Source organism: Fragaria vesca, linkage group LG3 (assembly GCF_000184155.1).
Source record: "Fragaria vesca subsp. vesca linkage group LG3, FraVesHawaii_1.0, whole genome shotgun sequence".
Taxonomy (NCBI): Eukaryota; Viridiplantae; Streptophyta; class Magnoliopsida; order Rosales; family Rosaceae; genus Fragaria; species Fragaria vesca.
Window position 1 is genome coordinate 12,224,360 of NC_020493.1, and position 27,418 is coordinate 12,251,777.

General features: G+C 38.3%; 5 protein-coding genes across 5 annotated transcripts in view; 4 read left to right on the top strand and 1 right to left on the bottom strand.

The window, feature by feature from the left end:
- Positions 1-178: 178 nt before the first annotated feature.
- LOC101312130 (cytosolic enolase 3-like) lies at positions 179-5,315 on the top strand. The gene is made up of 13 exons (XM_004294184.1): positions 179-471; positions 630-784; positions 947-1,121; positions 1,492-1,563; positions 1,643-1,759; positions 1,898-1,978; positions 2,483-2,559; positions 2,815-2,918; positions 3,252-3,350; positions 3,476-3,561; positions 3,865-3,951; positions 4,093-4,290; positions 4,932-5,315. The coding sequence occupies exons 1-13, from the start codon at positions 367-369 to the stop codon at positions 5,001-5,003; spliced, it is 1,428 nt and encodes a 475-aa protein (XP_004294232.1). The 5' UTR covers positions 179-366; the 3' UTR covers positions 5,004-5,315.
- Positions 5,316-5,946: 631 nt separating this feature from the next.
- LOC101292585 (probable sugar phosphate/phosphate translocator At3g11320-like) lies at positions 5,947-7,891 on the top strand. Its single transcript, XM_004295681.1, has 4 exons — positions 5,947-6,384; positions 6,963-7,066; positions 7,162-7,390; positions 7,745-7,891. The coding sequence occupies exons 1-4, from the start codon at positions 5,947-5,949 to the stop codon at positions 7,889-7,891; spliced, it is 918 nt and encodes a 305-aa protein (XP_004295729.1).
- Positions 7,892-8,418: 527 nt separating this feature from the next.
- Positions 8,419-11,012, bottom strand: LOC101292195 (proliferating cell nuclear antigen-like). Its single transcript, XM_004294201.1, has 4 exons — positions 10,151-11,012; positions 9,182-9,334; positions 9,001-9,098; positions 8,419-8,896 (listed from the first exon to the last, which is right to left on the bottom strand). The coding sequence occupies exons 1-4, from the start codon at positions 10,467-10,469 to the stop codon at positions 8,666-8,668; spliced, it is 801 nt and encodes a 266-aa protein (XP_004294249.1). The 5' UTR covers positions 10,470-11,012; the 3' UTR covers positions 8,419-8,665.
- Positions 11,013-13,110: 2,098 nt separating this feature from the next.
- LOC101292489 (mitochondrial uncoupling protein 2-like) lies at positions 13,111-16,298 on the top strand. The gene is made up of 9 exons (XM_004294202.1): positions 13,111-13,285; positions 13,778-13,996; positions 14,099-14,177; positions 14,302-14,435; positions 14,546-14,644; positions 14,763-14,867; positions 15,462-15,536; positions 15,766-15,852; positions 15,979-16,298. The coding sequence occupies exons 1-9, from the start codon at positions 13,205-13,207 to the stop codon at positions 16,000-16,002; spliced, it is 903 nt and encodes a 300-aa protein (XP_004294250.1). The 5' UTR covers positions 13,111-13,204; the 3' UTR covers positions 16,003-16,298.
- A 4,715-nt stretch (positions 16,299-21,013) lies between these two features.
- Positions 21,014-27,418, top strand: part of LOC101292880 — a 29,070-nt gene continuing 22,665 nt past the window's right edge. Inside the window, exons 1-5 of the mRNA XM_004295682.1 lie at positions 21,014-22,637; positions 23,245-23,468; positions 23,571-23,774; positions 24,028-24,108; positions 24,364-24,793. Of these exons, the coding sequence (XP_004295730.1) occupies positions 21,014-22,637; positions 23,245-23,468; positions 23,571-23,774; positions 24,028-24,108; positions 24,364-24,793 (2,563 nt within the window). The remainder of the gene's footprint in view (positions 22,638-23,244; positions 23,469-23,570; positions 23,775-24,027; positions 24,109-24,363; positions 24,794-27,418) is intronic.

Below are 27,418 nucleotides of genomic sequence, written 5' to 3' on the forward strand. Positions count from 1 at the left end.
TAAATATTATGATTATGAACACATGAAGGCAGTGAAGAACATAATTAGAAAGAACAAAAAAAGGCCAAAAAAAAAGTAGGTGGGAGTCGAAACGGTGCGTTTCACTGTAGTCAGCTGATGACGCAAATAATTTAGGTCTGCATTTGAGAAAGGGAATGCTCGGTTCCCAGTTGCCAGTAATAAATAAAAAAACCCGGCAGCTGAGCTCCGATTGCTTCACTCTCCGACTAAATATTTTCATAATAGAAAATTCCAGCCTTCACTTAAGCATCTCATTTCTCTCACTCTTCTATCAAAACTAGGGTTTAGCTCTCCTGTAACCTCAAACCGAAAACCAAGAAGAAGAAGAAAGAAGAAAGAAGCAAAATGTCGGTCCAAGAGTACCTGGACAATCACATGCTCTCTCGCAAAATCGAAGACGCCGTCAATGCCGCCGTCAGGGCCAAGGCCCCCGATCCCGTCCTCTTCATCGTAATCCCTCTCTCTCTCTCTCTCTCTCTCTCTCTCTCTCTCTCATTTTCCGTTTTGATTTCTTGCAATTTGCATCGACTTTTTAGAAGGAGATATAAATTCGAAGCTTCTAGGTCGATTTTGTGTTTGATTCTTGCTGTGAAATGAATAATCTGCAGTCGAATCATATGAGGAAGGCGATTCCTTCAGTGATAACGAAGCTCAAAGCTCGGCAGATCCTCGATAGCAGAGGAATTCCTACTGTTGAAGTTGATCTTCATACTAACAAAGGAGTGTTCCGAGCTTCGGCTCCCAGTTCCGATCTTACTGGAGCGTAAGCTTTTCCTTTTTGTACTTTGATTGTGGAAATGCTTTGTTGGATTGAGAAATTGAATTTGTTATTGCGGTTGCGAAGAATTTACTAGAGTAGAGTATTGAGATAGTATAAGATTCTAAGAAGGATTGTTGTTTTGCGGAATCGCAGTGGTGAAACTAGGTATGAGGCTGTTGAGTTGCGAGATGGGGACAAGAAGTTGTATCTTGGAAGTAGTGTGACTAAAGCTGTTAAGAATGTGAATGAGAAGATATCTGAAGCCTTGGTTGGGATGGATCCTACGCTTCAATCGCAGATTGATCAGGCAATGATAGACTTGGATAAGACAGAAAAGAAGGTACTGAATTATTACTCTTGTTTTGCTGTGTGGTTTAATGTAGTTGAGCTGCTAGTCGAGTATTAGTTATTGTTATATGTTGATGATCCAAAAAAAAAATGCATTTCTTTTATCTATAAAATGATGGCAAATTATAAGCATCTTTGCATTATTATTTCTAAATTCTGCGTAGCTGAAATGCTAGATTATAACTGTAACAAACATCTATTATCGTAATCTAGCTGAAATTTGATTATATGAATTTCTTGTTAGGCACAGGATACACTACTCCTTTGTGTGTTGTCGTTAATGTAATGAAAACTAGAGTATTTAGTTTTGATTCTTTCATCTTTTGGAGGAGTGTCATGGTTCTTCTCAACTCAACTTTCAGGGTGAGCTTGGAGTAAATGCCATATTGGCTGTTTCGATGGCTGCTTGCAAAGCTGGGGCTGCTCAGAAAGAGGCACGTTTAAGTTATAAATTTCATAAATATGCTGAAATTTATATACATCCTATTGTTTCTGAGAAGAGGTAAACCGCAGGTTCCACTGTACAAACATATTGCTGACCTTTCTGGAAGAAACACCCTGACCCTGCCTGTTCCTGCTTTCACTGTTATAAGTGGAGGCAAGCGTGCTGGGAATAGTCTGGCCATTCAGGTATGCTCTGGTAAGCTTTAATGTTAAGTTACCATCTTTTCTGATTTCGGGGTTGTATTATCTGTGGAAAGCTATTTCAAAATTACAATTTTTTTCTTTTTCTTTTGAGTACTGGTATTGACATCATTATATATGTAGGAAATTATGATCCTGCCAATTGGAGCTAACAGGTTTGAGGAGGCACTGCAAATGGGATCAGAAACGTATCATCACTTGAAGGTATATCTTTTTGTCTGAACTGTTCAAATTTGAAGTGACCTTTGGCATAATGCTCCTTGTGACCTGATAAAATACTCCAGTTTGTAAAACTTGTTCAATTGTTTGTTTCATATGAGTAGTCACCTGTCTTTCACTTGCAACTCACATGAATTGAAATTGTAAGGGAAACGGAAGTCAAATTGTGTAGCTTGTTATGGTTCCTCTTTAGTATTAGGTGGGAAACTCTGAACTTACAAATCATTTAATGCTTCTATGTGCTCATAAAGTCATTGTTGTGATCCCCGAAATGAATTCTCCATGGCACTTCATGGCTGACTCTTGACTGACCAATCTTTGGGTATGCATGGAAATGCGTTGGGTTTGCATGGTGAAGTCACAATATCCAGCTTTCCATAGTGTCCATTTCAAATGTTCAAAATAGTAAAGATAGAGTTTCCTCTGAACCAATGAAGATGTCAGCATGTCCTTCTATATTGATTGCTGTTATTGTTATGAAAAGTGCAGGCTGTTATTTTAGAGAAGTATGGCTCAACTGGTTGTAATGTCGGTGAAGACGGTGGTTTTGCACCCAACATCTCCAGGCAAGTCCTCCTTAGTATGATATGTCATGTTATTTAATTTCTATACCTCATGTGGATCACCTTCTCCTCTCTAGAAAGGCTGAAACTGCTTTTGAAAAAAAAAAAATGAAAAGGCTATTTTCGAAAGGTAAATCATATTAGAAGTTCTTTAAATGCGTACAATATTATTTGAGTTTTTCTTAACTAATTGTATTTTCCTGTTGTTAAATAATAATCATATTGTTGTATTTGAAGATATGCTATATTTGTTGGCAGCTTTACTGAAGGCTTGGATCTTGTAAAAGAGGCCATCGGCAGAACAGGTTATAATGACCAGATAAAAATAGCAATTGATGTTGCTGCTACAGACTTCTGCATGGGTAATGGATCTTCCTCAACCATGATCTTTTAGTTGCATAAGCAGATAAAGAACTTAAATATTCCTATGTTCTCTACAGAACCATAACTTTTGTAGTATGGTAAAGACCAGAATATATCTCTTTTCTTTCCTTGAGAAGACGTTGATATGTGTAGACTGTACTGTCTGTACACTTATTGTTGCAGAAATTAAGCAAATGCCTATGATAATGTTAAGATTGCATTTCAGTTCTTGCATCTCTGTCCAGATAAGGTTTGTCTGGGATTTTCACCTGTAATATGACGCAGGTGGCTCTAATGATTGATATTTCACATTCTCTTTCTGCACGATACAGGTACGAAGTATGACCTGGACTACAAATCACCAAATAAGTCAGGGCAAAACTTTAAGACTGCAGAAGATATGATTAAGTTGTATAGTGAACTTTGTACTGGTACATTAGAAACTCGTTCAATCTTTTTCGGCTTCTTTAGTTTTCTTTCTTTCTTTTTCCTTTTTTTATTTTTAATTTTAACATTCTCTTCCCTTTTCTCCCTTTGTTTGTGTTTGATGTCTCAGCGTACGCAATCGTATCTATTGAAGATCCATTTGATAAGGAGGACTGGGAACACACTAAACGCTTTTCTAACCTTGCAATTTGTCAGGTTGGCCCTTTTTCTTGGTAGTTTATTAAAGGTTCCAGTTGCCTGGGCACTCTTTCCCTGACTTTATCTTTGACCAGAGAATACTCTGGTTTTGGTCCCTCCTTACAGAGGATTATGTATGACAAAACTATATGGAGGCAACTGCACTTATTTTACCATCATTTGGTTGTATCCTACATCATCATCCCAATGTCCAATGACTTACAGAAATAATTTGATGACCCTTGCAAATGTTTTTGGCCGAGTACTTAAGGATCTCAAATGTATAAATTAATTTGTTGGTCTGTTGAATGGTTTTTGCAGGTAGTGGGAGATGACTTGTTAATGTCAAATTCACAACGTATGAAGAAAGCAATAGAGGAATCTACGTGTGATGCTCTTCTTTTGAAGGTATTTAGTTTGTATTACGATGCTTTCATCCAAGTGTTTATTTTTATTCTGTGCCTTTAGCTGTCCTTACTTTAAAAAAAAACTTAATAATAATAGGAGAGATTAAGATAGGGTGACTGTTCGTTTTGTGGTTCAATATAGATTAACCAGATTGGGACTGTGACTGAGGCCATTGAAGTGGTTAAACTGGCAAAGGATGCCCACTGGGGAGTGGTGGCATCTCATAGATGTGGCGAAACTGAAGAGTCCTTTATAGCCGACTTCTCTGTTGGTCTCTCTACTGGTCAGATCAAAGCTGGTGCTCCTTGCAGAGGCGAGCGACTGGCTAAATATAACCAGGTCTGCTTTCATACTCACGTAATCATGTCCACGATTCTTTGTCCCTCGACTGCTTCACAGCTTACCTTTTTTTCTTTCTTGAAAAGAAACAGCTTTTTATTATAACAAAAAGCAAAGTAATTTAGAAGGCCTTTACACTAGGTAGCATTTAATATATATATTCTTGCAACTAAAGGAACACATGATTCAGTTTTGTGTTTTAGAGGCTTCTCTTTATTTGGGAGTGTGTGAAACTGTGAACTATATTTTCCTTTACATATATCATGGGTGGCGGTTGCTTTCTTCTTTTTTTCTTTTTCTTCCACAGCCTGTGATAACTAGTCAAAACAAGTTGTAGTATGGCATAGTCCAGGGATACATTTCTATCTACACATATACTATCAAAGTCTATCCATGACGGTGAATAAAAACTGACTGGTCTTCACCATCTAATTATTAACTTAACCCTGTCTCTATACTCCCTACTGCTACTTATGGCACATTTTCGCAGTCATCTAAAGATCAATTTGAGCCATATGGTCAGTTTTCCATAGAGGTTGAACCATGTCTGGGCTACATAAGTTACTGCCATGTATTAGATATGCAGCCTTGTCTTGGTAATGCAAAGCATGATTGAAACTGATAAACAATGTTTCTTGCAGTTGCTTCGAATTGAGGAAGAGCTTGGGGACAATGCATTTTATGCTGGTGAAGAGTGGAGGGAGTCACCCTGATCGTTTTCTTCAGGTTCCCTCAGAACTTCCTTATCCTTATTTCCTCTCTTAGAAGCTCAAATTGTCCACATGCCACATACTCAGGGATGTGGTCAGCCGCTCATCAGTCATTCTTCTGCTTTGTTTGTTTTTATCGAGTGTTTCTACTTTTGAAGAGAATAGAGAGCATCAAGGAATTTGTAATTAGATCTACAGAAATTTTAGACAAGGATCATTAGCCTGATGAAATTTTCGGACACAAACTGGAGAAATGGAATGCACACCCTTTTTTGAGTAGATTGGACACAACTTGTGCATGTAATTACAATTTGATTTCTGTTCTTTAGAACCTTAACATAATTGCATAAGCATGCTGCTTTTTAGATGGTAAACTTGTAGCTTCAATCACCAAACCAAGTAAAAACTCTGATCAATTGAAAGCTAGTCAACTGTACTGGCTGTATTAGCATTAAAGCTTTTGCAATTTTTTCGTTTTAAATTTTACTCATGAACAAGAACACAAATTTCATTAGTGCATGAGTGCAGGTTGTTCTACATTTTTTTTTTTTTGAGTTATATTAGAGGGAAATGGAACCCATAAAGGCATAAACTAGTCTAATCCTGACCACCTTTCATAGTTCGATTACCTGAAAAAAGCACATATCTAATGGTAAGGAAAAGTAACCCATAAAATGGTCGGTAACCTACATATTTAAAATGTAACAAAACCATGAAAACGTAAGGAAACAAAACGCAGCTCCTCCGACTTTAAAGGCATAAAGCTCAAAACCTACGTCCAGACTCTCTTGTCCATCACCTTCCTCAGATCCTCCATTCCTATAATCCATCAATTCCTTTCTCTCATTTCCCTCCACCACAACCTCCATTTACAGCTCCAAATTGTAACAGCGTTCCATCCAACTTCTGATCAACACAACACAACCCGAAATCGAAACCATCAACAATGGCGTCGAGCCGGGTCTTCACCGTGGGGTTGATAACAGCATGGTACTCCTCAAACATCGGAGTTCTGCTGTTGAACAAGTTCCTCCTAACAAATTACGGTTTCAAGTACCCGATCTTCCTCACCCTCTGCCATATGCTGGCTTGCTCTCTCTTGAGCTACATTGCCATTGCATGGCTCAAGGTGGTTCCCATGCAGAGCATCAGGTCGAGGGTCCAGTTCATGAAGATATCGTCGCTCGGTTTCATCTTCTGTTTGTCGGTCGTCGGCGGCAACATCTCGCTCCGGTATCTGGCCGTGTCGTTCAACCAGGCGGTGGGCGCCACGACGCCCTTCTTCACGGCGGTTTTCGCGTACTTGATGACTCTCAAGAAGGAGGGCTGGCTCACGTACGTAACTCTTATACCTGTCGTCACCGGCGTTATTATTGCCAGCGGGGTAAGAACGTAATTAACCCTAGCTCATTTCCAGATATTAATTTAGTTTTAATGTACATTGTGTTTTACAGTAATTTAGTTTACCTTTGGTAGAAAAAAAAATATCAAAACAAAAAAAGAAACACCCTAAGTAAAGCAAGTTTTTAATTCTACTTGTTTATGTGAAGGGACATGCTTTGTATACAACGGGTGACTATGAATATTTTTAACAAAGTTATAGTATACAACGTTTCTCTCACGATTGATCACGTGTTTAAATTATTGTGATATCTTATTACTCTTGAGAGTAACATGACTTATAATGTGTTGGTCACAATAAGTTATCACATATAACATACTACTAATGAGATACTACTCGTATTGTTGTTGACATATAACGTATTGGTCACAATAAGTTATTGCATATAACTTACTAATACTCTCATATTGGTTGTATCCCCAGGGTTATTATGCAAAAATTTCTAGGAGCTTGCATAAGATAATGCTCTTTTCTATGGGATATTCAATACATATAATTTGGTGTTCAATTTGTGAGAAATGAATGATATTGATCACTTTTTGTTTATTACATGAGTGAAGGGAGAGCCGAGCTTTCACTTCTTTGGATTTATGATGTGCATTATTGCAACAGCAGCACGGGCGCTCAAGTCAGTTCTTCAAGGGATACTGCTGTCGTCTGAAGCGTAACGAACCAACACTCTACAATATCTAATGATTTGAATGATTACAGTACGTTTTATCGATATTGGTTTACATTATGTTCAATTTTTTTAACCAGGGAAAAGCTAAATTCTATGAACCTCCTCATGTACATGGGACCTGTAGCTTGTGTGATTCTTCTTCCTGCGGCACTTTTTATGGAAGAGAATGTGGTTGGGATAGCCATTGCTCTTGCAAGAGATGATGTGAGCATAGTGTGGTATCTAATATTCAATTCTGCCCTTGCATACTTTGTGAACTTGACCAACTTCTTGGTAACCAAGCACACAAGTCCCCTGACTCTCCAGGTATAGATCATTCCTCTTCATGATCATATTGAATCTAAATGTGTCATACATTCAAGAATCTAGTGTTGTCATTGCACCCTAGGCTCCGCTCCATTTCATTTCGGCATATACATTATGAGCGTAAAGCTCAGAGTGGGATAAGAACTCGAATCCTCTACTGAGTTTCCAAGATGAGCTTCCAATACTAGAAGCTAAACACAATGTGCTGAATCATTTAACTGCAAAATAAACGTTGTTTCGCTTGCACAGTATTTTCCAACTGGAATCTATGGCTTGACAACTTATTTTCCTATGAGGCTACGATACTATGGTTCATTGTTTGTACACAGTAAATTGATTTTGTGGCTGTTCTAGGTGTTGGGGAACGCAAAAGGAGCTGTTGCTGTGGTTGTTTCAATTTTGATATTCAGGAATCCAGTATCTGTAACTGGGATGATGGGTTATGGTCTCACAGTAACAGGAGTAATCCTCTATAGTGAAGCCAAGAAAAGGGGTAGATAAGTCCTGGCTCAGCACCTGAGCCTAAAGTTACTATGAACATGTAAACAACACAGAGTTCTTATGTAGTAGATTTTTGATTTGTACCACCCTCCTAAAGTGCTTATACAAAAGGGGAAGAGAACTTAGGAGTTGGGACAACTGTATAGACTGCTCTGTAGCCTTGGCGTCCCTCAATGTGCTAGCTCAATTTATCTGTTCGTTTCAGACTTCAGAGTCTTCTCTTTCAAACCGAACATTTGGATTTTTTTTTCAATTTCTGTACATTCCTACATGTTCGTTATAGTACTGAAATATAATCGATTTAGTCGTTCAAGAACTGCAGCATTCTACATATTGTGAATTTGTGATTAAGAAGTGACATTGGTGTCCATGAACTCTTCCTTAATAAGCATTACAGGTCAAATTATGACCCAAAATCAGAATACAGGCTCTTAAACCAATTAACTGAGCATATGGCTCTTTAAGGTAGCAGCCTGAAATCGCAAGTTCATTAGACTTAGTTGGGTGGATTATATAACCATCAATGATAAAATCAGATGAATCCAAGAAGTAGAACCCAAAAACAGAACAAACAACATTGTTTTCAATTGAAAGGCAAGAAGATAGTACCCACTACCTAATGAATTAGAATACTTCTGTAACTACAGAGATGCTTTACTCAATCACAGAGATAGGGAAAACCTCAAACAGAAATTGTTTAAGCAAATCCTGTACATGGATTTTTAAAAGCACAATCAAGTCAACTAAGAGGAGGCCTGTGCAGTGGCATAAGGTTCAAACTTGAGGCTTTGTCTCTTCTTCATCCTCTTCTATCTTTGGAGCCAAGTAGAACCTTATGTAGCCCATCTCAGCAATCTTGTACTCAACCACAACTGGCAGTTCCGAAGAGAGGCTGATGGTAACTGTGTTTGACAAGGGGGATGCTTTTGTGAAGGAGTTCATGTACCTCAGAGCAAATGTCAATGAAACTGGCTCAGTCATCTCTATGATTGTTGCTTCCTCAGGCTGCAATTCACAAAGTCACAAAACCAAAGTTAGACATTGAATCCTACAAAACACATAAGCTTCCGAAAGGAGATTTACATAATACAAGCATTCAATTGCAGCACCTTGTCAACAGTAGTGTTCTGTCTACAGACAATATTAGCAGTGCCGATATCCCCTCTTGTAGAGAACTTGACTCCTTCCTTTGTCACAGAAATCACAACTGCAACCACATCACATAACTCAGAAGCCCAAAATATAAACAGGGAAAATTTAGAACCAATTCTAAAGGGATAAGTGCAATACCAGTATCACCAATGCCGCTGAGATCTTTGCAAATCCTGGCAAACTCAGCAGAAGGCATCCTAACAATAGCATGGTATTCTGCCTCTGGAATTCCAAGGTGCTCACTGTCGATGTCCATCAGCTTCATCTCAAAATCAGAAATTTTATCTTGTGCTGCAATTCATATCCCAAAGAAAACATCCAAAATCAAAACAAGATACAAAAACACCATTTACAAAACTAAAACTGAAAGCAGAGTTGGATATTGAAGATGCAATTACCAAACATGTTCTCATAAACAGGAATCAAATTGTATACAAAACTTTATTTTCCAAAATTTTCATCCATTTCATTTCTTCCAGTACCATTATTTCCCAATGTTCACCATCAATATTTAAATACAATAAAGGTTCCAAGCCATGGATTGGGTAATCTGCATCAAAATCTGAGCATAAAACATATCCAATTCATTTATTCACCAATCTTTAACTATCATGTCAAACAGCTTAGTATCACAAAATCAAAAAACTGCATCAGTTCTATCAAACTCATTCTGGCTTCAATTTCAAGACCCACAAGCTTCTTTCTGTCCAAGAACTTGCTTGCACACCAACAGAGATTTCAAGAAAGTACCATACAAGCAGATTTATACAATTGGTTTAAAATCATTTCCTGTTTGATTGTATACAAAACAGGCCAAGATTTTAAACCAAATAACTACATATTTCTACCAGAACCAGTTTCAGCTCAACTTCAAGATTCACAAGCCATTTACTTTACACTAAAGAGCACAGTTTACACGGCAGATATTCAACAAAGAAAGATCTCAAGAAGTCATCAATCAATCAAACAGGTCATGATTCAATTCCAAAATTCACAAGCCAATTTCTTTCAAGGGCACATCTTACTGAACAAATCCTCAGCAAAAACAAAGATCTCAAGAAACCCTAATTCAACAAAAAGGGGGCAAATGAAATAAAGAGCACATACTGGGGCTCTCAAACATGAAGGTGACGGTATCGCTGCCGTCGTCAGCCTTGAGGGTGACGATGTCATCGTTGCCGGCGCACTTGAGCATCTTGGACATGTTGCCGAGGTTCATCCCCATGGAGATGCTCCGGTCGCAGCGGTAGTGCTCGAAGCCTTCAGATCTGAGAAGCAGAGCGACGAGGGCGACGTGGCTGGAGTCCATGGCCTGGAGGGAGAACCCGGTGGCGGAGCAGTCGAAGTTGGCGTCGGTGACCAGGTCCTTGATGGACTCCAGAACCTTCTTGAGAAGCGAGCCCTGGACCAATCGGAGCTCCAACATCGTTTCCGGCGAGAAATGAGAGATTTAGGGTTTCTTACTTTCTTTTGTGAGAGAGAAATGAGAGGGAGGGTTAGGGTTTATATAGGGGGACTGGATTTGGGAATTTTTTGGGTTTTATTGGCGGGATTTAGTGGGATTGTGTTCCCGCTCGCGATTTGGGAGGACTTGCCTACGGTGATTCTCTGCATTTAATCATGTGCCTCAACTTGCCTACAGTCGATGTTTTTGCATTTGCTATTACGATTTGAGGGAAGTATTCTAAACACATAAATTCCTTATTGTATGCATGACATGCAAGTACATAGTACAATTGTTGGGGTCATTTTGAACAGAGGCTGCTAGATTTGCTTGCATGGCTTGATTTCCTCTTTCTACCTCTTCTGAGTTTCAAAACTGGGCCCAGAGCTTCAAGGAGCTTTGTGCTTGTTTTCCCCAGGATCTCTCCTGCAGTAATATTGGCTTGCTGCGGGGACGATAGCCTGCTGCGGTGACATGTTGCTTGTGATCTGGAGGCATAAACTTGATGTGGTTTTCATTGCATGATAGATGAACAAAGTACATGAAAGAGCTTGCAATATGGCATGAGGCGTGGGAGCTAGAAGCACATGAGTTGCAAAAGATGAGAACTTGCTATGGCTAAAGGTTTGCTGCGGGGTAATCTATTGCAGTGAGCAGAAAAAGGATCTGGTGGTGTTTGATGGGTTTGAGGGTGTATGGAGCTTGAGAATGGTTTTGGATTGGAGGCTAGGGATGCTTGACTTGATGCTTGAGGCTTGCTTATGTGATCTAGGATGTATTGCTTAGGGTTGTATGTTCTGCTGCTTCAGTTCTCCCCTCCTTGCAGCAACTAAAGGCTTTATTTATAGGCTGGAGGGGATGATGCTAATACATAGGTTTATGAGATAAAACCATTGGATATGAAAGAGAACTACAATTTTAAAGCCAAATTGACAGATCATGGTGTTAACCACATGATTTAAGGGGTGTCTTGCATGAAGTATAGAATTGGGGTAGCAGCCTAGCAGGTCTAGGGAATGGCTGCTGTGGAGTTGAATTGATAAAAGGAGAAGTCAGGAAAAAGTGATTATTTCATAGGGAGTGAGGCTTTGTGTCTGGTGTAGAAGATGAGGAATAGCTGCGGAGTAAAAACAAGGATGATGGGGACTTGTGCTTGAGGTAGAGGACAAAATTACTGCGGGGTAATTGGATAAATAAGGATAACTATTGCGGTGAAAGTATTAGGCTATATTTGGTCTTATGGGTTTGGGTTCTCATCTTTGCATGCCCGTTAAAACAATTTAGGTTGTTGGGCTTGGATTTTGGTCCCAAGTCCAAAATCGCCAACAACCAAATCGAGAGTGAGCCTCATGTACTTCCGTTACCTTCCACACCATACCCAAACTTGTAAGCCCCAAGAGCGTGGCATGTGGTTTGGGTCCACATGTGTGGCATGAATATTCAAATAAATATGTAACTTTCGTATTTCAAATATGATTTGCATGTGTATTTCTTTATTGAGCTTAGAATATCCATTAAACATGAATATTGATTTTTTGGGTATCAACAACAATATTAGCTAATGATGATAATTAACTAATATATGTGTTTATAGTTTATGTATATGATTATAATTCACTGTTATCAAAATCGTCGGCTCTAAATGTCCACAGTTTGTGTTATGATCGTCTTACAATAATATGACCATAATTCACTGTTGTCAAAACCGTCGGCTCTAGATGTTCACGATTATGGTTATACTTAGTTACCAACCTACAAAGAGATTACTATTTTAACACATAGGCCTTTTTGGTTTGCGAAAAAGAAAGTAGTTTATTTGTCTTTCTTACGGAAAGGGAAAGAGAAGGGAAATGGAATATTTTGATGACTTTCCGTTCCGATGTTTAGTAACACAAATAAAATCATCCGTAAAATTGCTAATTAAAATAATAAAATAATATATTGTGAGTAATAAACGCAATGAAAGAAGATGAGAAAGTGGTTCCCATGTATTCCATTTTCTGATGGTTACTTTTCCTATACAAAACGAGGCCATACGGTAAGTCACAAATGCAAAGTCCTCAATCGTCACCCGTTGCATAGTTCCTTTGTGCCTTCCAAAATTGTAGAGTCTAACAACATTTCCAAACAGCTTTTTTTATTCAACGGGAAAATGCAGGAGTGTTTTGATGAGGGTGTATCTGCAATCAAATATACAGTAAGGTCATATTTGATGTTTATGGATTTTTTTTTTTTATCGAAATAACGGATTGATGTCACATGAGTTATGTTTTATATTCATTGATTAAGGTAGTAATGTCATTTTTTGAATCGTTTTCTCATCATTTGACATCAAACACATTACATTTCCATTGTTAGAGTCCAATAGGCACCGACCATAGGAAAAGAAAAGGTAACACCCACAATTAATGAGAAAAAATATATATCATGTTAGAGGGTCGATCTAAAACACATCAGTAAATAATATTCGTCGGAATGATTAATGTAATAAAACCTGAACTGCTCCTAAAATAACCAGAACGATGTCGACATGGTAGAATCCGCAAAGCAGTGAAAAACAGAGAATAGCAAAAAGCCATGAATGGAGCCTAAACAACAAGTACCTTTCCTTAATAATTACTCATCACTCCCATCTATATAACCCAATCACTCTCTTCTATTCAACCCACCCACAAATCTCCCCAACATTCTCTGCTTTCGTTTTGCTCTTTATTCCAATGGCGGATCTCAGCCCCAGGTCTGAGATCTCATTCTTGCAGACCTTCCTCTGCAGTGCCTTCGCTGCTTGTTTCGCTGAGGTATCGTTCACCCTTCTCTTTATATCAATGTTTCACTTCTTCTTCTTCTTTTGTTGGTTTGAGTTTGTGGTTGTGAAATTTGCTTAACTGGATCGGTGGTATAATGATCATTTAGCTTAAATTTATGTACTTTTAGATTAATCACTGCATTTTCTAACTTGGGTTTTGCTTGATTTTGTGTTTAAGAATCCAGAAATTACATGATGTCTATACATTTTCGGTTTTATGGGTTTGTGTTCTGGATTAGATGAAGTTAAAGTTAAGGGCATGTATGAATATGATCTATCTGGAAATTGCATAATGTGGCTTAAAAGACAACGAGGAATGGTGATTGGTCAATGTGATTATGTTAGGGTAGACTGTTAGAGTCGAAACTTAAGCAATTGAAGTACAATTTGTAGGGCGCTAGTTGAGGTGTCTCAACTTCAAGTATCTGTGTGTATTTTTAAGAATCATAGCTTGGTATATGACAGGAGATATATTCTTTTGCAGTTCTGTACCATTCCGTTGGACACTGCTAAAGTTAGGCTCCAGCTTCAAAAGAAAGCAGTTGTAGGGGATGCTGCTTGTGCCCCTAAATATAAGGGCTTGTTGGGTACTATGGCTACCATTGCTAGGGAAGAAGGTTTAGGAGCACTTTGGAATGGTATAATTCCAGGATTACAACGACAATGCATCTATGGAGGCTTAAGAATTGGGTTATATGATCCCGTGAGTTTAAAATATTACTCTTTTGTAATACGATCCTGAATTGCCTGTTTAATGCTTTCTTTGTGACACACTCTGTATATCCATAAACTGCTTGTTGAACAGGTCAAACTTTTCCTTGTTGGCAGTGCTTTTGTTGGAGAAATTCCTATATACCATAAAGTGCTTGCTGCACTATTGACTGGTTAGTGCAACCATCCTACTAATTTTATAGCATGCAAGTATTTTTCATTGTTAAGGCCCTCCAAATTACTGTCTATATATCCTTTGTCTTTTGAATTAAAAGGTGGAAAATTTAACATATTCAGGTGCTCTGGCTATCGTAGTGGCTAATCCAACTGATCTTGTAAAGGTTCGACTCCAGGCTGAAGGCAAATTGCCAGCCGGAGTTCCTAGGCGTTACTCTGGAGCTAAAGATGCTTATTTCACTATAGTGAGGCAGGTTTGTATTCTTGAAGTAGAACAATTAGCTTCTTTGCCTTTCTTTATATATATTTGCCTTATCAGCTATTAATGTTTTTTATTTTTGTATTTGTGGTTGTCAAAAATTAGGAAGGTATAGGAGCTCTGTGGACTGGGCTGGGACCAAATGTAGCACGAAATGCTATTATAAATGCTGCTGAGCTAGCCAGTTATGATCAAGTGAAGGAGGTAAGACCACTGCTTTCAATCTCTGAAGTTCAAGTATTTTTATAGCTTGCTAGTTAGTGCTAATTCCTACATATAGGATAATTATCCCAATGAATCCTAATTCTTCATACTTATGCAGACAGTTTTGAAAATTCCAGGGTTCACTGACAATATTTTCACTCATCTCCTAGCTGGTCTGGGTGCCGGTTTCTTTGCAGTTTCTATTGGTTCTCCTGTTGATGTGGTATGCATTCTGAAACCTATTAGTCTTAATAATAAGTTTGGTGTTTTCATTTATCATCATAAGGAGGTGATTATGTGTAGCAGTTTAGAAATTGAATCACAGTGAATTGCATACGGATTAAAAAAGATTTTGAAATCTCAAAGATATTGAAACCTCAAAGATTATTTTGCCCAAATGTACTAGACTCCCTTCTCTTTTTGTTATTCATCAGCATATATTGTTATTGTGGCTTCCAAGAACCAAGTGCTAATAACTTTGGTATAATGAATTATTACTAGCTGAACTGTGAATACACAACAGAACTTTGAATAAGAATTTATTCAATTGTTAGACAGACCAAAGATGGACAACTAGAGGTGTAATGGATGTTCTGTTTACTGATCAGTAGCATGTTGTATGTGCTCAAATTTTAATCAGAACTGAATGACTGAATGTTGGTTTTGCAATGGGCAAGGATAGCATAAACCTGCACATTAAAAGTTGCAGGCTACTACAAGGGTGGCTAGTGAAAGATTGTGTTGTCATTTCTTATTATATGGAACAATTTACATTGTTAAGGCAAATGTTGCCTTGGATACCCTGCTTATGTTCCAGGTGAAATCTAGAATGATGGGAGATCCAAGTTACAAAAACACCTTTGATTGCTTCATCAAAACTTTGAAGTATGAGGTATGTTGATTCATTCAGTTTTAGTCCATTCACTGTACCAACCAATAATTCGCCAATCGCCAGAGGTGCGGAAGTTGATGCTTTCTTTTACTGTTTTCAATCCATGCTTTCACCCTGGTTCTCTATTATTTGTAGTCATTGTCCTCTAGATCTGTTTGATATCCAAGTAAAGTCTGAAACCACCAGCTTCGTAAATATCTGTTAACTTATGTCTGCTGATATAACACAGGGGTTTTTGGCCTTCTATAAAGGGTTTCTTCCAAACTTTGGACGGCTAGGATCTTGGAATGTTCTTATGTTTCTAATGCTAGAGCAAGTAAGATAACAATCATAGTATTTGTTTAATCATTTGATCACTTTGTATAGGTTATTGGTTTTTACTCAACCTGCAGCTTGTAAAACGTACTGATGCCTATTTGGTCTTATTTTTTCTTCGTGGCAGGCGAAAAATGTTTTCAGGGTGTAAATCTGCTTTCCGGATTTTGAGTTTCCACGTACAAGCATGAATGCACAGCTTCTGCTTGGGAATTGCCTCTTCTATTGTTAAAGAATCATTCTTTTGGTTTTCAGTTTTGTGTATTGTACTGTAGTGTACTGCTTATATATTTGTATCACTTGATAAATATTGAAAAGTAGATCTATTTAGAAGGCAGATCATAGCAGATCATAGCATGTACCCTTTAGTGGGAAGCTATTCCATCCCGTTGTAATGAACAGTTGCATAATATTTATCAATTTCATTCTCATCTGAGACTTTGAGTATATACACCAATTTTTTTTTTTTTTTACTGTTGTATATAGCATGCACCCTTGAATCCTTGATGTCAACACACGCTTGCTGCTCCATTCTTGATCATTCAAAAGCTGTTACTACTTCCCTTTCTGACTTAATAATGTGCAATCTTATCTGGTGTGCCATTTTAACTTGTTTGAGGATCCCATTGTGTTGTCGGAGTAGTGGAAAATAATGCTTCGCACCTTTTTCGTAGAACCACCCAAGTCTGGAAGACAAGGCAAAAGCTTCTAATCGACCAAGAAAAAGAAAGGTAAAAGCTTCTACATCACCACCAAAGGATGAAGCCATGAAGGTATTGCTTATGGTGCTCAACTTCCACTCAGACGTTCTTGGTGTAGATGTTCCTTCTCCTTTGAACTTCTTTTAGTTTTCTCAAATACCTTTTCATCCCAAGGAGTAATATACTTATCCTAAAAGAAACTACTTCATCTTGGTGTGAGTGTGACTAAACTGTTTCACAAATGAGCCCGAGTTTCAATTTGGAAGCAGAACAGTAATGGGCCGGAAAGGTCTGATATGTTACAAACCCTAGACCTCTTCTCTATAAATTGGTAGTATCAAACCTAAAGACTAAAGTTGCCGTCTTTACAGGAGCTTGAAAGATGGGTGGGAATGGCAGGTGTCTTGAGCAAAGCTTTAGAAAGGAGGTTAGGGAAGGAAAGGATTCAAACTCTCTCTTTCAACAGAGAATAAATAGTTCAACTCTTCCCTAAACCTGCCATTTCTACAGATTTGCTCAAGACGTTCTCCCTTTCCCGTTCCTTCTTTCCTAAACAGATTCATCAACCCAAAAACACAGCCTTTGGGGAGAAGCTCTGAACTTGATGGGGTGAGAGAGAAGAGAAAGGAATTGGAGGGAAAGGGAGGAGTGGCGGGAAGTTGTGGAGTGGAGTTCTGGGAAAGAAAGACCTTGGTTTTTCTCGAACTAATTTGGAATTATATTGGTTCTTTCCTAGTCCTGCCGTTCCTTGATTTCCTGTCATGCATCTCTTTCCAGACTTTCCTGTCTTCTCTTGGTTTTTTATTTATTTATTTGTCGCATTGTGTTATTTGACTATACTATATCATGCTGCTTGAAGCTGGACTTGTATTGTGGAATGTCTGTAATATATTCATTTCTAGCAGATCCCAATATATTATAAGAAGCTTATTTTGATGATGAACAGAGTGGGCTTGTTTGGAAGAGGTTCAAAGGTCTAGACTTTAAAGTGCTCGGATGTATAATGCGATGCAATTGTATCAGATTACATTGTTTGATGAAAGTTAACGAGAGGTCTGTTTACAGATCCATAAGTTTCTCTGAAGTTTCAGTATTGTTCTTGCACTATCCAGTCCTTCAGATGCTCAGCTGTGTTAATAATTGGAATCTGTCAACTTTTGGATCTTGAACTTAAAAAAGCCAGGGATTAGCATACAACTAAGGAAATTCAAAATCTATGTATTGCAAATGTGAAAATAATGGAGAAAGCAGAGTACTATTTGTAATGGTTTACCGGACGTGCAATGTGTCAAGTACCAGCACAGGCTGCAAAGCATTATGGGGTATTGATCTATGGTTTTTACCCCTCGAAAAGGAATATTCAGATTTTTACCCCTCGAAAAGGAATATTCAGACTAGGCAATCAGCAACGAAAAGCTGAGTGGAACTTCATGCAAATAACAATCATTTAGAATGAAACAAGGGTTCTTTCTCTTGCATTCTTCAAGCTCATAGCAAAGTCACTAAAACAGTGTTATTGTTGGCCTGAGGCTCATTTTATGCCTATATATTATAGCTCAAGTTGGTGGTGCAGCTTTATTTGGCCTATGAGCTATACAATGCAATATTTTATTTTTTTAAAAAATGGCTATATAAATAAAATACCATTACCTCTAGCAATTCAGGTCTTCTCAAATGCTATTTTTCTTTGATGATCTCTTGTATTGACCATCTTATAAATTTGGGAGTCTCCTTCTCTTTCCCGATAATCCGCTTCTTTATTTTTGTTTTCTCAAGGAACCAGTATAGAACCAGAAGGAGGCATCCGTTCAAAACTCTTGGCTCCCCCTTTACGTGCTTGTGAAGTCCTTGGTGCAAGAATTCTAATACCTTATGTGACCAGTTGTATTTGTCGATGCCTTCAAGGTCTTCACACTTGAGTATCAGCTGCCATAAGGTACATTATAACCAAAGAGGCTATCTTCCTTAGATCCCCCTTATTCTTCTGAATCTTCCTAAGCTCTTCCATTAATGTGTCATCAATAACCTTTTTGGTGATTGTTCTTCTTGTTTGCTTTCCAAAGATAGCAGAATTTGCCAAATTCTTCTTACTGCCCTTGCAGTATTTCTGGTCTATTGTGATATCCACATCCGAGTCTTCTTTGGTTATTCCAAAAATTGAATGAACACCATGCTCCCTAATTTTAATCTCTCTGTTCCCAAATATGAAGTTTTTATTGTCACTGTTGTAGTGCCTCATTAAGATCTCAAAATCAGATTCAAGCTTCTTCACTTGATCCTCCTTAACCTTGCCCAATCTGAATGCTTCAATTATTCCTCGAAAACAAGTGCTGTTTATCAACTCCCATGATTCTTCTGTGATGCTCTCCTTGTATCTATTCATTAACACACAAAATGATGTCAGTGAGCACTTTTGCTGCACGTGTTTAATCTTGGTCAAGTCACCTTCTCCTCCTTTTTCCTTCTTCTTTCTTCCCTTTTCTTCCTCCTCCTCCTCCCCTGAATTTGTCTCCGCTTGTTTTCTTTCTCTGCCTATTGATCTTTTCTGAAAAAGATACTTTTTTATTTCCCCCTCTTCATCTTCAGTGTAATCATCATCTTCTTCTGCTACCAGTTCTGCTTCTTCTTCTTCTTCAGCAGCGGCACCCTTTTGGACCTCTTTTCTCTTTTTCTTCGACTTTATCTTCTGTAAAACTTCTCCTATATTTTGTTTTGTCGTCATAGAAGCTACAGATTCTTGAACCGAATCTTCTTCGGTATCAGAAGTGAGAACTAAATGTCTTGAACTTCTTCCCATCCTGCATATAAGTAGTAAAAACTTGCATTTATAAACTACATATGCAAAAAAAAAAGTTTATTGCCACCCAGTAAACTTCTACTGGGGGTTAGTAAACTTCAATACACTATCTCCCTTTCATAATCATGTCAATTATACATAATAGATACCCATTCTTACCCTAATAAACAACTTCATTGAACCCTAGTAAACCCAGTGGAAGTTTACTTCCCCCCAGTAAACTTCAACACATTATGTCCCTTTCATAATCATGCCAATTATACACAACAGATACACATTCTTACCCTAATAAACAACTTCATTGAACCCTAGTAAACCCAGTGGAAGTTTACTGCCCCCTAGTAAACTTCTACTGGGGGTCAGTAAACTTCAATACACTATGTCCCTTTCATAATCATGCCAATTATACACAACATATACATATTCTTACCCTAATAAACAACTTCATTGAACCCTAGTAAACCCAGTGGAAGTTTTACTGCCCCCCAGTAAACTTTCTACTTGACAAGAGTAAACAACAATACAGTATCTCCCTTTCATTGTCATGCCAATTATACACAGTAAATCTTTGAAAGAAAATCTTATACAAAATTAATCTCAATCTGTAACAGTTATGACTAGAGAAACCTTATAATTTTCATGTTTTCATATTCATGGCCTTTAATCCCTAGAATGAAGCTTCAATATCATCAGAAAAGTTCAAAATAAGCCTAAATTCAATAAAATTCAAGAAAAATTCAAAATGTACCTGTTTTTATGGTTTTCCCGAGCGAGGCCGAGCGTGAGCGATTGAACGTGACAGCGACGCTGAGATTGAACCACAGATCAACTTCGATCGACTGAGATTAGGGCAGAGAGCGATTTCCTGCTCAACTGGGATTTATCTGCATGCGGAGAGCGACGGAGTCGACAGATATTTAACGAGAGAGCGACATGGCCTGATCGATGGAATCACGGAGATCATGAAGAACCCTAAACCAGAGATCGTTATCGAGTGTTAGAGAGAGATAGAGAGAGTGGCAGAGGTGAGAGTTCGGTTGATCGTGGAGAGCGAGAGTCTGGGAGAACGTGGTAATTATTATTATTATTATTTTTTTAACATGAGAGAGAACGTGTAATTAATTAATGCAATAAGGGTATAATATTAATTGTTAGAGATGTTAAAACATTAATATGGGTTTCTCAACAGTTTTTTCATTGAAATGGGCTTTAAAATTCTTGTTTTTTAGTAAATGTTTATTTTTCCAACAAAGTGTGTGTGTGTGTGTGTATTTCCCTTGCTTTATTTTATTCACGATTTTTTTGATTATATATTTTTGTTTCCTGTTATTATAGTGTACAACATGGACAAGAGCTGGATGCAATTAGGGAGGGGGTCCCCAGTTTATATGAGAGGCATTTTTGATTTTCTTGAGTTCGTGCGTCTACATAGTCCTCCAGATAAAGTTATTCACATATGTTCGTGCAACAAATGTCTCAATCGGACATCAGTAACATATGAAGACACGTATTCTCACTTGGCACTAAACGGTATTTGTCCTAGTTATACCACATGGACATGGCACGACGAAAATCAAGTTCAAATGCCTACACTTGCAGAAATTCAAGCACAACATAATCAGCAGGCAGGATCTTCCAATGCTAGTTACGGGGACCCTGCTGTGATGAACCTCTTAAACGATGTCTTCCTGTTTGCCGCCTCAAGATATCAGGAAAATGTTGTTTATGACAACGCCCCTAACACCTTCTCTAATGTCTCCCACGTTGACTACAGCAGTGATTATGATAAGTATAATAGACTTGTACGGGAAGTACAAACCCTATTGTATCCTGGTAGTGAGCATACTGTGTTGGGTATCGGCATGGAGCAAATGCAGATAAAAAACAAGCAGGGAAAGACTAAGACATGTTCTGATGTGGATATTGCACTTATGAAGAAAGTGCTTCCCAAAGGTAATAGTTGTCCGAAAAATTTCGACCAGGTAAAAAGGATGTTGGTTGGCCTCGGTCTTGATCACCAAAAGATAGACGCTTGTGTCAATAACTGCATCTTGTATTACAAAGACAACAACGATGAAGTTGAGTGCCCACACTGCTACGAGCCAAGGTATGAAGCTTCCACTTCATCTAAGCAGAAAAAGCCCATTCCTAGGAAGGTTCTTCGTTACTTCTCGTTGGGTCCTCGTTTGCAATGTCTGTACATGTCTTCCCATACGGCCAAACATATGAGATGGCACCAGGCAAGGCACCAAGGAGAGGAGAGGATAGATCCGGATAATCTCACACACCCCGCAGACGGGGAGGCTTGGAAGCACTTTGACCGTTCTTTTCCTGAATTTGCTGGAGACTGTCGAAATGTCAGACTCGGACTTGCAACAGACGGATTCAATCCTACTGGAAACATGAATTTGTCTTATAGCATTTGGCATGTGATAGAATTTCCGTACAATCTACCTCTCAACATGTGTATGAGGAAAGAGTACAATTTCTTTACGCTTATGGTTCCAGGGCCGTGTTCTCCAGGAAAGTGCTGGGATGTGTACATGAGACCATTAATTGACAAGTTGCAAGAGTTATGGGAAAATGGACTCCCTACTTTTGACAGGCATGGTCAAACTTTATTCATGATGAAAGCAGCTGTTATTTGGACCATCAGTGATTTTCCAGCTTACGGGATGTTGTCTGGCCAACAAACTAAGGGGTACAAGACTTGCCCGGTATGCATAGATGACGTCAATTCTAGTTGGCACGCCGACAAAATTTGTTTATTGGGATCTCGTAGACATCTTCCCGAGGATCACCAGTGGCGGTGGGATGCTGATGCATTTGATGTGATTGAGGAGCATAATCCGAAACCCCTAGGGAGGTCTGGTGAGTGGATTTTAGAGAGGCTTAACCAGCACTGGTTCGGATATTTGAGCACGAGTAAAGAAGTAACTAACTTGAATCCTCCCACTCCTGATGAGTTTAAGTATTGGACGCACAAAAGTGTATTCTTTGAATTGCTTTACTGGTCGACCTTAAAATTCAGACACAACTTAGACGTCATGCACATAGAGAAGAATATTTGTGACAGCGTTCTTGGAACAATTCTGAATCTCAAACATAAGAACAAAGACACCCCCAAAGTCCGTGTTAATCTTAAGATGATGGGTATACGCCCCCAGTTATGGCTAGTAGAGAGCAAAAAAACAAAAAAAACCATAATGCCGAAAGCAGGCTACACAGTTCATCCTCAAAAGAAGGCAGAAGTGTTTCAGTGGTTTGGAAATGTTAAGATCCTCATGGGTATGCAGGGAATATCGCTCGATGTATTAAGACGGGGGAAAATAAGATTAGTGGGTTGAAGACTCATGACTGTCATGTTTTGCTACAACGTCTTCTTCCCGTGGTCATTAGACCGTATTTGCAGAGTGATATGGTTGACACGTTAGTGGCTTTGTCAAAGTTCTTTCAGAGGATATGCGCTAAAGAGCTTAAAAAGTCTGATGTTCGGTCATTGTAAGAAGATATTGTGTACATCATGTGCAAGCTGGAGAGGATCTTTCCCCCCACTTTCTTTGACATCATGATTCACCTCATGATCCACCTTCCCGAACAAGTGTTGCTTACTAGTCCGGTACAGAATACCTGGTGCTATCCAAATGAGAGATGCACTCATATTTATTCTAATTAATCATCCTTTCAAATTAAGATAAATGGTATTTTAAATATTTATTATAAGAATTGCATATATATTTGTTTTGCAGGCAACTGGAGGATTTCAAGAAGAAGAACAAAAACAAACGTTTCCCTGAAGGGTCGATCACGGCGACATACATTCAGGCTGAGTGCGTAACTTACTGCAGCGCATATCTCAATGATGAAGACACAGTGGGGGAATCATCTGGAGCAGGTAGTAGCTGGCAATTCAATCTATCAGTTGTTTCCAACGATGTTGAACCTTACGGCAGGTTAAGTAATTCTGAAAGATTAAGTAATGATGAGATCAAAGAGGCTCATTGGTGTGTCCTTCAACATTGCGAAGAACCCGAGTCATACTTCAAGTCCCATTTGGAAAGGCAGTATGGTAACGAAGTCATACATAAGAGAGATTTTCCTGATTACTTCCCTATTTGGGTACCTTTCTATCGATCTCTATATATGATGTTACATAAATTAAATATATGTTGCTTTTTGATGTTACATAATGTAACAACTTTGCTCTTAAAATTGTTACAGATGATGCAAATTCAACAGGAGTTTCCTGCTTCTTACGACCCGGAGTTGCACTTGTTGGCTGGAGGACCCCAAAGCCACAGAGTTCGTGCTGGATGTTTTGTGAACGGTGTTAAGTTTGTGACGTCAGAACGAGATGAAGGCCATGTCACCCAAAACAATAGAGTCATGGTTGAGGGTCTGGGTTTCAACTACTACGGGATTCTTGTCAGTGTCATCGAACTAATCTACGGCAACCATATGCCAGTCGTGTTGTTCAAGTGCAAATGGTTTAATACTGACCCAACTAGACGGAGGAGTACAATTGTGGATCGTGGCTTGTATGATTGAATATGTGTAAAGTATTGTGTGCTGATATGAATTGAAAGATGTGTTTTGTGATAATAATTGAGTGTGTTAATTTTTTTTATTTTGTTTTTTAGTGCTTAACATGAGAATTTTTGATTTCTTTCTTACTTAGCCGAAGTACGAGTGGGATGAAAATGATGAGGCAATGTTCAATTGGATACTGATGAGAGCACATGAGAGGTACAAGGACTGGGTTTTCTACTGGGGGGGGGGCAGTAAACTTCTACTGGGTTTTCTAAGGAGCAATAAAGTTGTTTATTAGGGTATTTGTTGTGTGTTGTGGCCATGAAACTGAAAAGGAGACAATGAATTGCAAGTTTACTGACCCCCAGTAGAAGTTTACTGGGGGGCAGTAAACTTCTACTGACCCCCAGTAGCTTCTCTGTTTATTATGCAACCAGTAAACTTTATTATGGAAATTTTATTGATGTATTTTAAATGCATGCAGAATGACATGGTTGATGAGGTCAATAAACGAAATGATGCATTTAAGGAACAACACCCTGACGCGACGGAGGAGCAGATTATGGAAAGTGTTCAGTCCCAACAAATTGAGGTGTTGGGTACGGTTCTCAAAACACGCAAAGGAAAGGAGATCAGAGGGATGGGACGAGGAGGCGAGCGAGACTTGAGCCATTCTTCAAATGGTTCCACTTCACGTAGTCGTCCTCCTAAAGTTGATGAGCAGCAACTCCAAGAGGTGCAGCAGTGGTATGAGCAAAGACTAAAGGAATCAGAGGATCGTGCCCAACAACAGTTAACAGAGGTCCAGCGGCGTGCCCAACAGCAATTCCAAGAGGTCCAGCAGCGTGCCCTGCATGCTGAGTCTATGTATAGTGCTGTGCAGTCCCAAGTTGCAGCCTTATATGAGTACCTAGGTATGCCACCTCCTCCTCCTCCACAGTTTCCTCCTCCACCTCCAAATGCTTCTCCTCCTCCACATGTTTCCCCACAAAACAATGATGATCTAGGCGATAATATAGAATTAGACAACGGACGTCCTTAGAATTATTGATTTTGTAGAAGATTCATAGTTTAGCTACATTGTATGAACAATTTTCTACCTAGCTACTTAATTCTTTAATTATTTTGTATATATGAATAATATTTGTCCATCTGTGATCAATATATGAAAAATGGTCCAAATCCAGTGCTTCCAGTATATATGTATCTGTATGTGTTTCATTATTGTTACTGATTTGTAATTTTTGGAAACAGTGAAACCTAAAAAAAATAATAAATAACAAAATTCAGTGTTTTTTCAACCTAATTAAAATCTTTTAGGCGACGGAAACAGAAACCTTCGTCGCCCAAGATATTTGTCTTGGACGACGGAAACACTAATCTTCGTTTTCCAGTGATTGCCTTAATAATAACCAAACTAGCTGAAATTTTGCAGAGATGATCTATACATTAGGATCTAAAAACTAGAAGGTGGAGATGTGAAAATTCGATTGAAAAGTGAGTTTAAAGTGGAAATCCGCATCATAAGAATAAATAAGGATATCCTTACCTGAGAAAGCCTTGTGTATATATATATATATATATATATATATATATATATATAGAGTCCGGATCTAGAGAGGACAACCTTAAACTCTTAAAGTAAGGATGTTTTTAGTTATAACATGTATTTTGATAATCAAAATCACTCATTTCTTAGTTACTTACATACATACATGAAACCTACAAAAAATTAGTCAAAATGAAAAACGTTTAACCATTTGATTAGCATAATATTCGTTTTAATTTTATCTAACGGCCTACAATTGTTTACATCAATTTGAATGACCAAATTATTATGGAATTAGTTGAAATTTTGTAGACATGTTTCTTGTTTCTTGCATATGAATCTAGAGGATCAACGGTTGAGATCGTTAAAAAAAGTCATCTACTAATGTAAAATAGTATAAATCATTAAATTCTTAAAGTAAGGTGGTCGTCTTTAGATCATCTCTCTATATATATAATCCATGTTGTAATACTTCGACAATTTAGTAACTGAACTTATTTCGATATACATGGTTTAATTAGGATTTGTATCAAGATGATTTAAGTGAGAATCGTACAGTAGTTGTCAGGACCCACCCCGAATACCCATCCCGATACCCGAGGTAAATCCTGTTGGGTCCACCTTCAAGGAAAATTTACGGCAATAACCTCCCTTGAAAATGGAAAACCTTTCTAAAAGCACCTGTAATTCTAAAATTTCAAATCCAACCTTAAACACCTGGAACCTTCGTGCTCCCCAAATTCACAACACCTCTCAATTTAATTATTAAACTAAATAAAATCCCACAACAAACAATTTATTTGTTCAGAGCGACTCTAATAAGGATAAAAGGAAACAAAATAAATAAATAAGCAGAAGCTATAAAATACACTATGCCTTGTCTCCATGTACGCCCGACCTCAACTAAGCTAACTTGCAAGCTGGGCATTTAAAATCGAAAGGCCCAAGGGAAAACATTTGAAAAATGTTAGAGTGAGTGGACAAAAATAAAGTTTAAAAAAAATAAATCTTTATGTTTTTCCGATTTAATTTCCATAGAATTTATGCTGCATGCGACATCTCAAACTATTCATATTCTCTGTAGGACAAATAGGTCAGACCGTACTCTGAACAACTATTGACTCAACGTCTTTCCTAGTTTGACTAGGGTTCCTGGGTTGACCAGGATTGGCCAAGTTTGACCCACGGTTGACCAACAAATATTAATAATCATTTTGGACTAACTTCGCAACTATAACTCATTCGGTTCCAACCCAAACCTTAACTTGGAATCGAAGTCACAATCAACTTCCAAGCCTTTAACACATCAACTAATTTACTTCCAAATTCATCACATAGTAATCTGGTCTAGATTATAGAGTTACTATGGACAGTGTTCATATTACCAAAATTATTTTATGGTCCCCTACGTTAATGCGTGCCAACATACAGTACCAACAATTCCATCATTCCCTCTCTACACAACTTCACCCAAAATTTACTAAGGGCACCCAAAAGGGTTTCCATGAATAGAAAGTTTCTATAAGGGGAAAGTTTCTTCCTAACTTAATAAGTTTTCCAATTATACTCCGAACTTTCCTATTTAGGAATTACGACTTGGATTAGAAAGAATAGTCTCAAAAACTACCTTAACGGTTCTCAGCCGGATATGCTGCCTCGCTGAAACCCCCCACGGGATTCCGGCGACTTGCTGGAATATTCTGCTGGATTCCGACATAAAGAGCTGTGTCGCCTCACGGTAAAAAAAAGATACGTCGCCTTCTAGCTTGTCGTTGTTTAAACTATCAAGCGACATATATACCGTGTCGTCTTATCTCAATTCAGGCGACACAAAATGAAAAAAGTCTTATGTCGCCTGAGGTTCTTATAGGCGACACAACATTTGTGTCGTCGAAGAACTTCATCAACGACATGCTAGAAGGCGACACTTATGATTTTTATCAGGCGACACAACTGTTGTGTCGCCTGATGCAAGAAATGGCATAGTGTA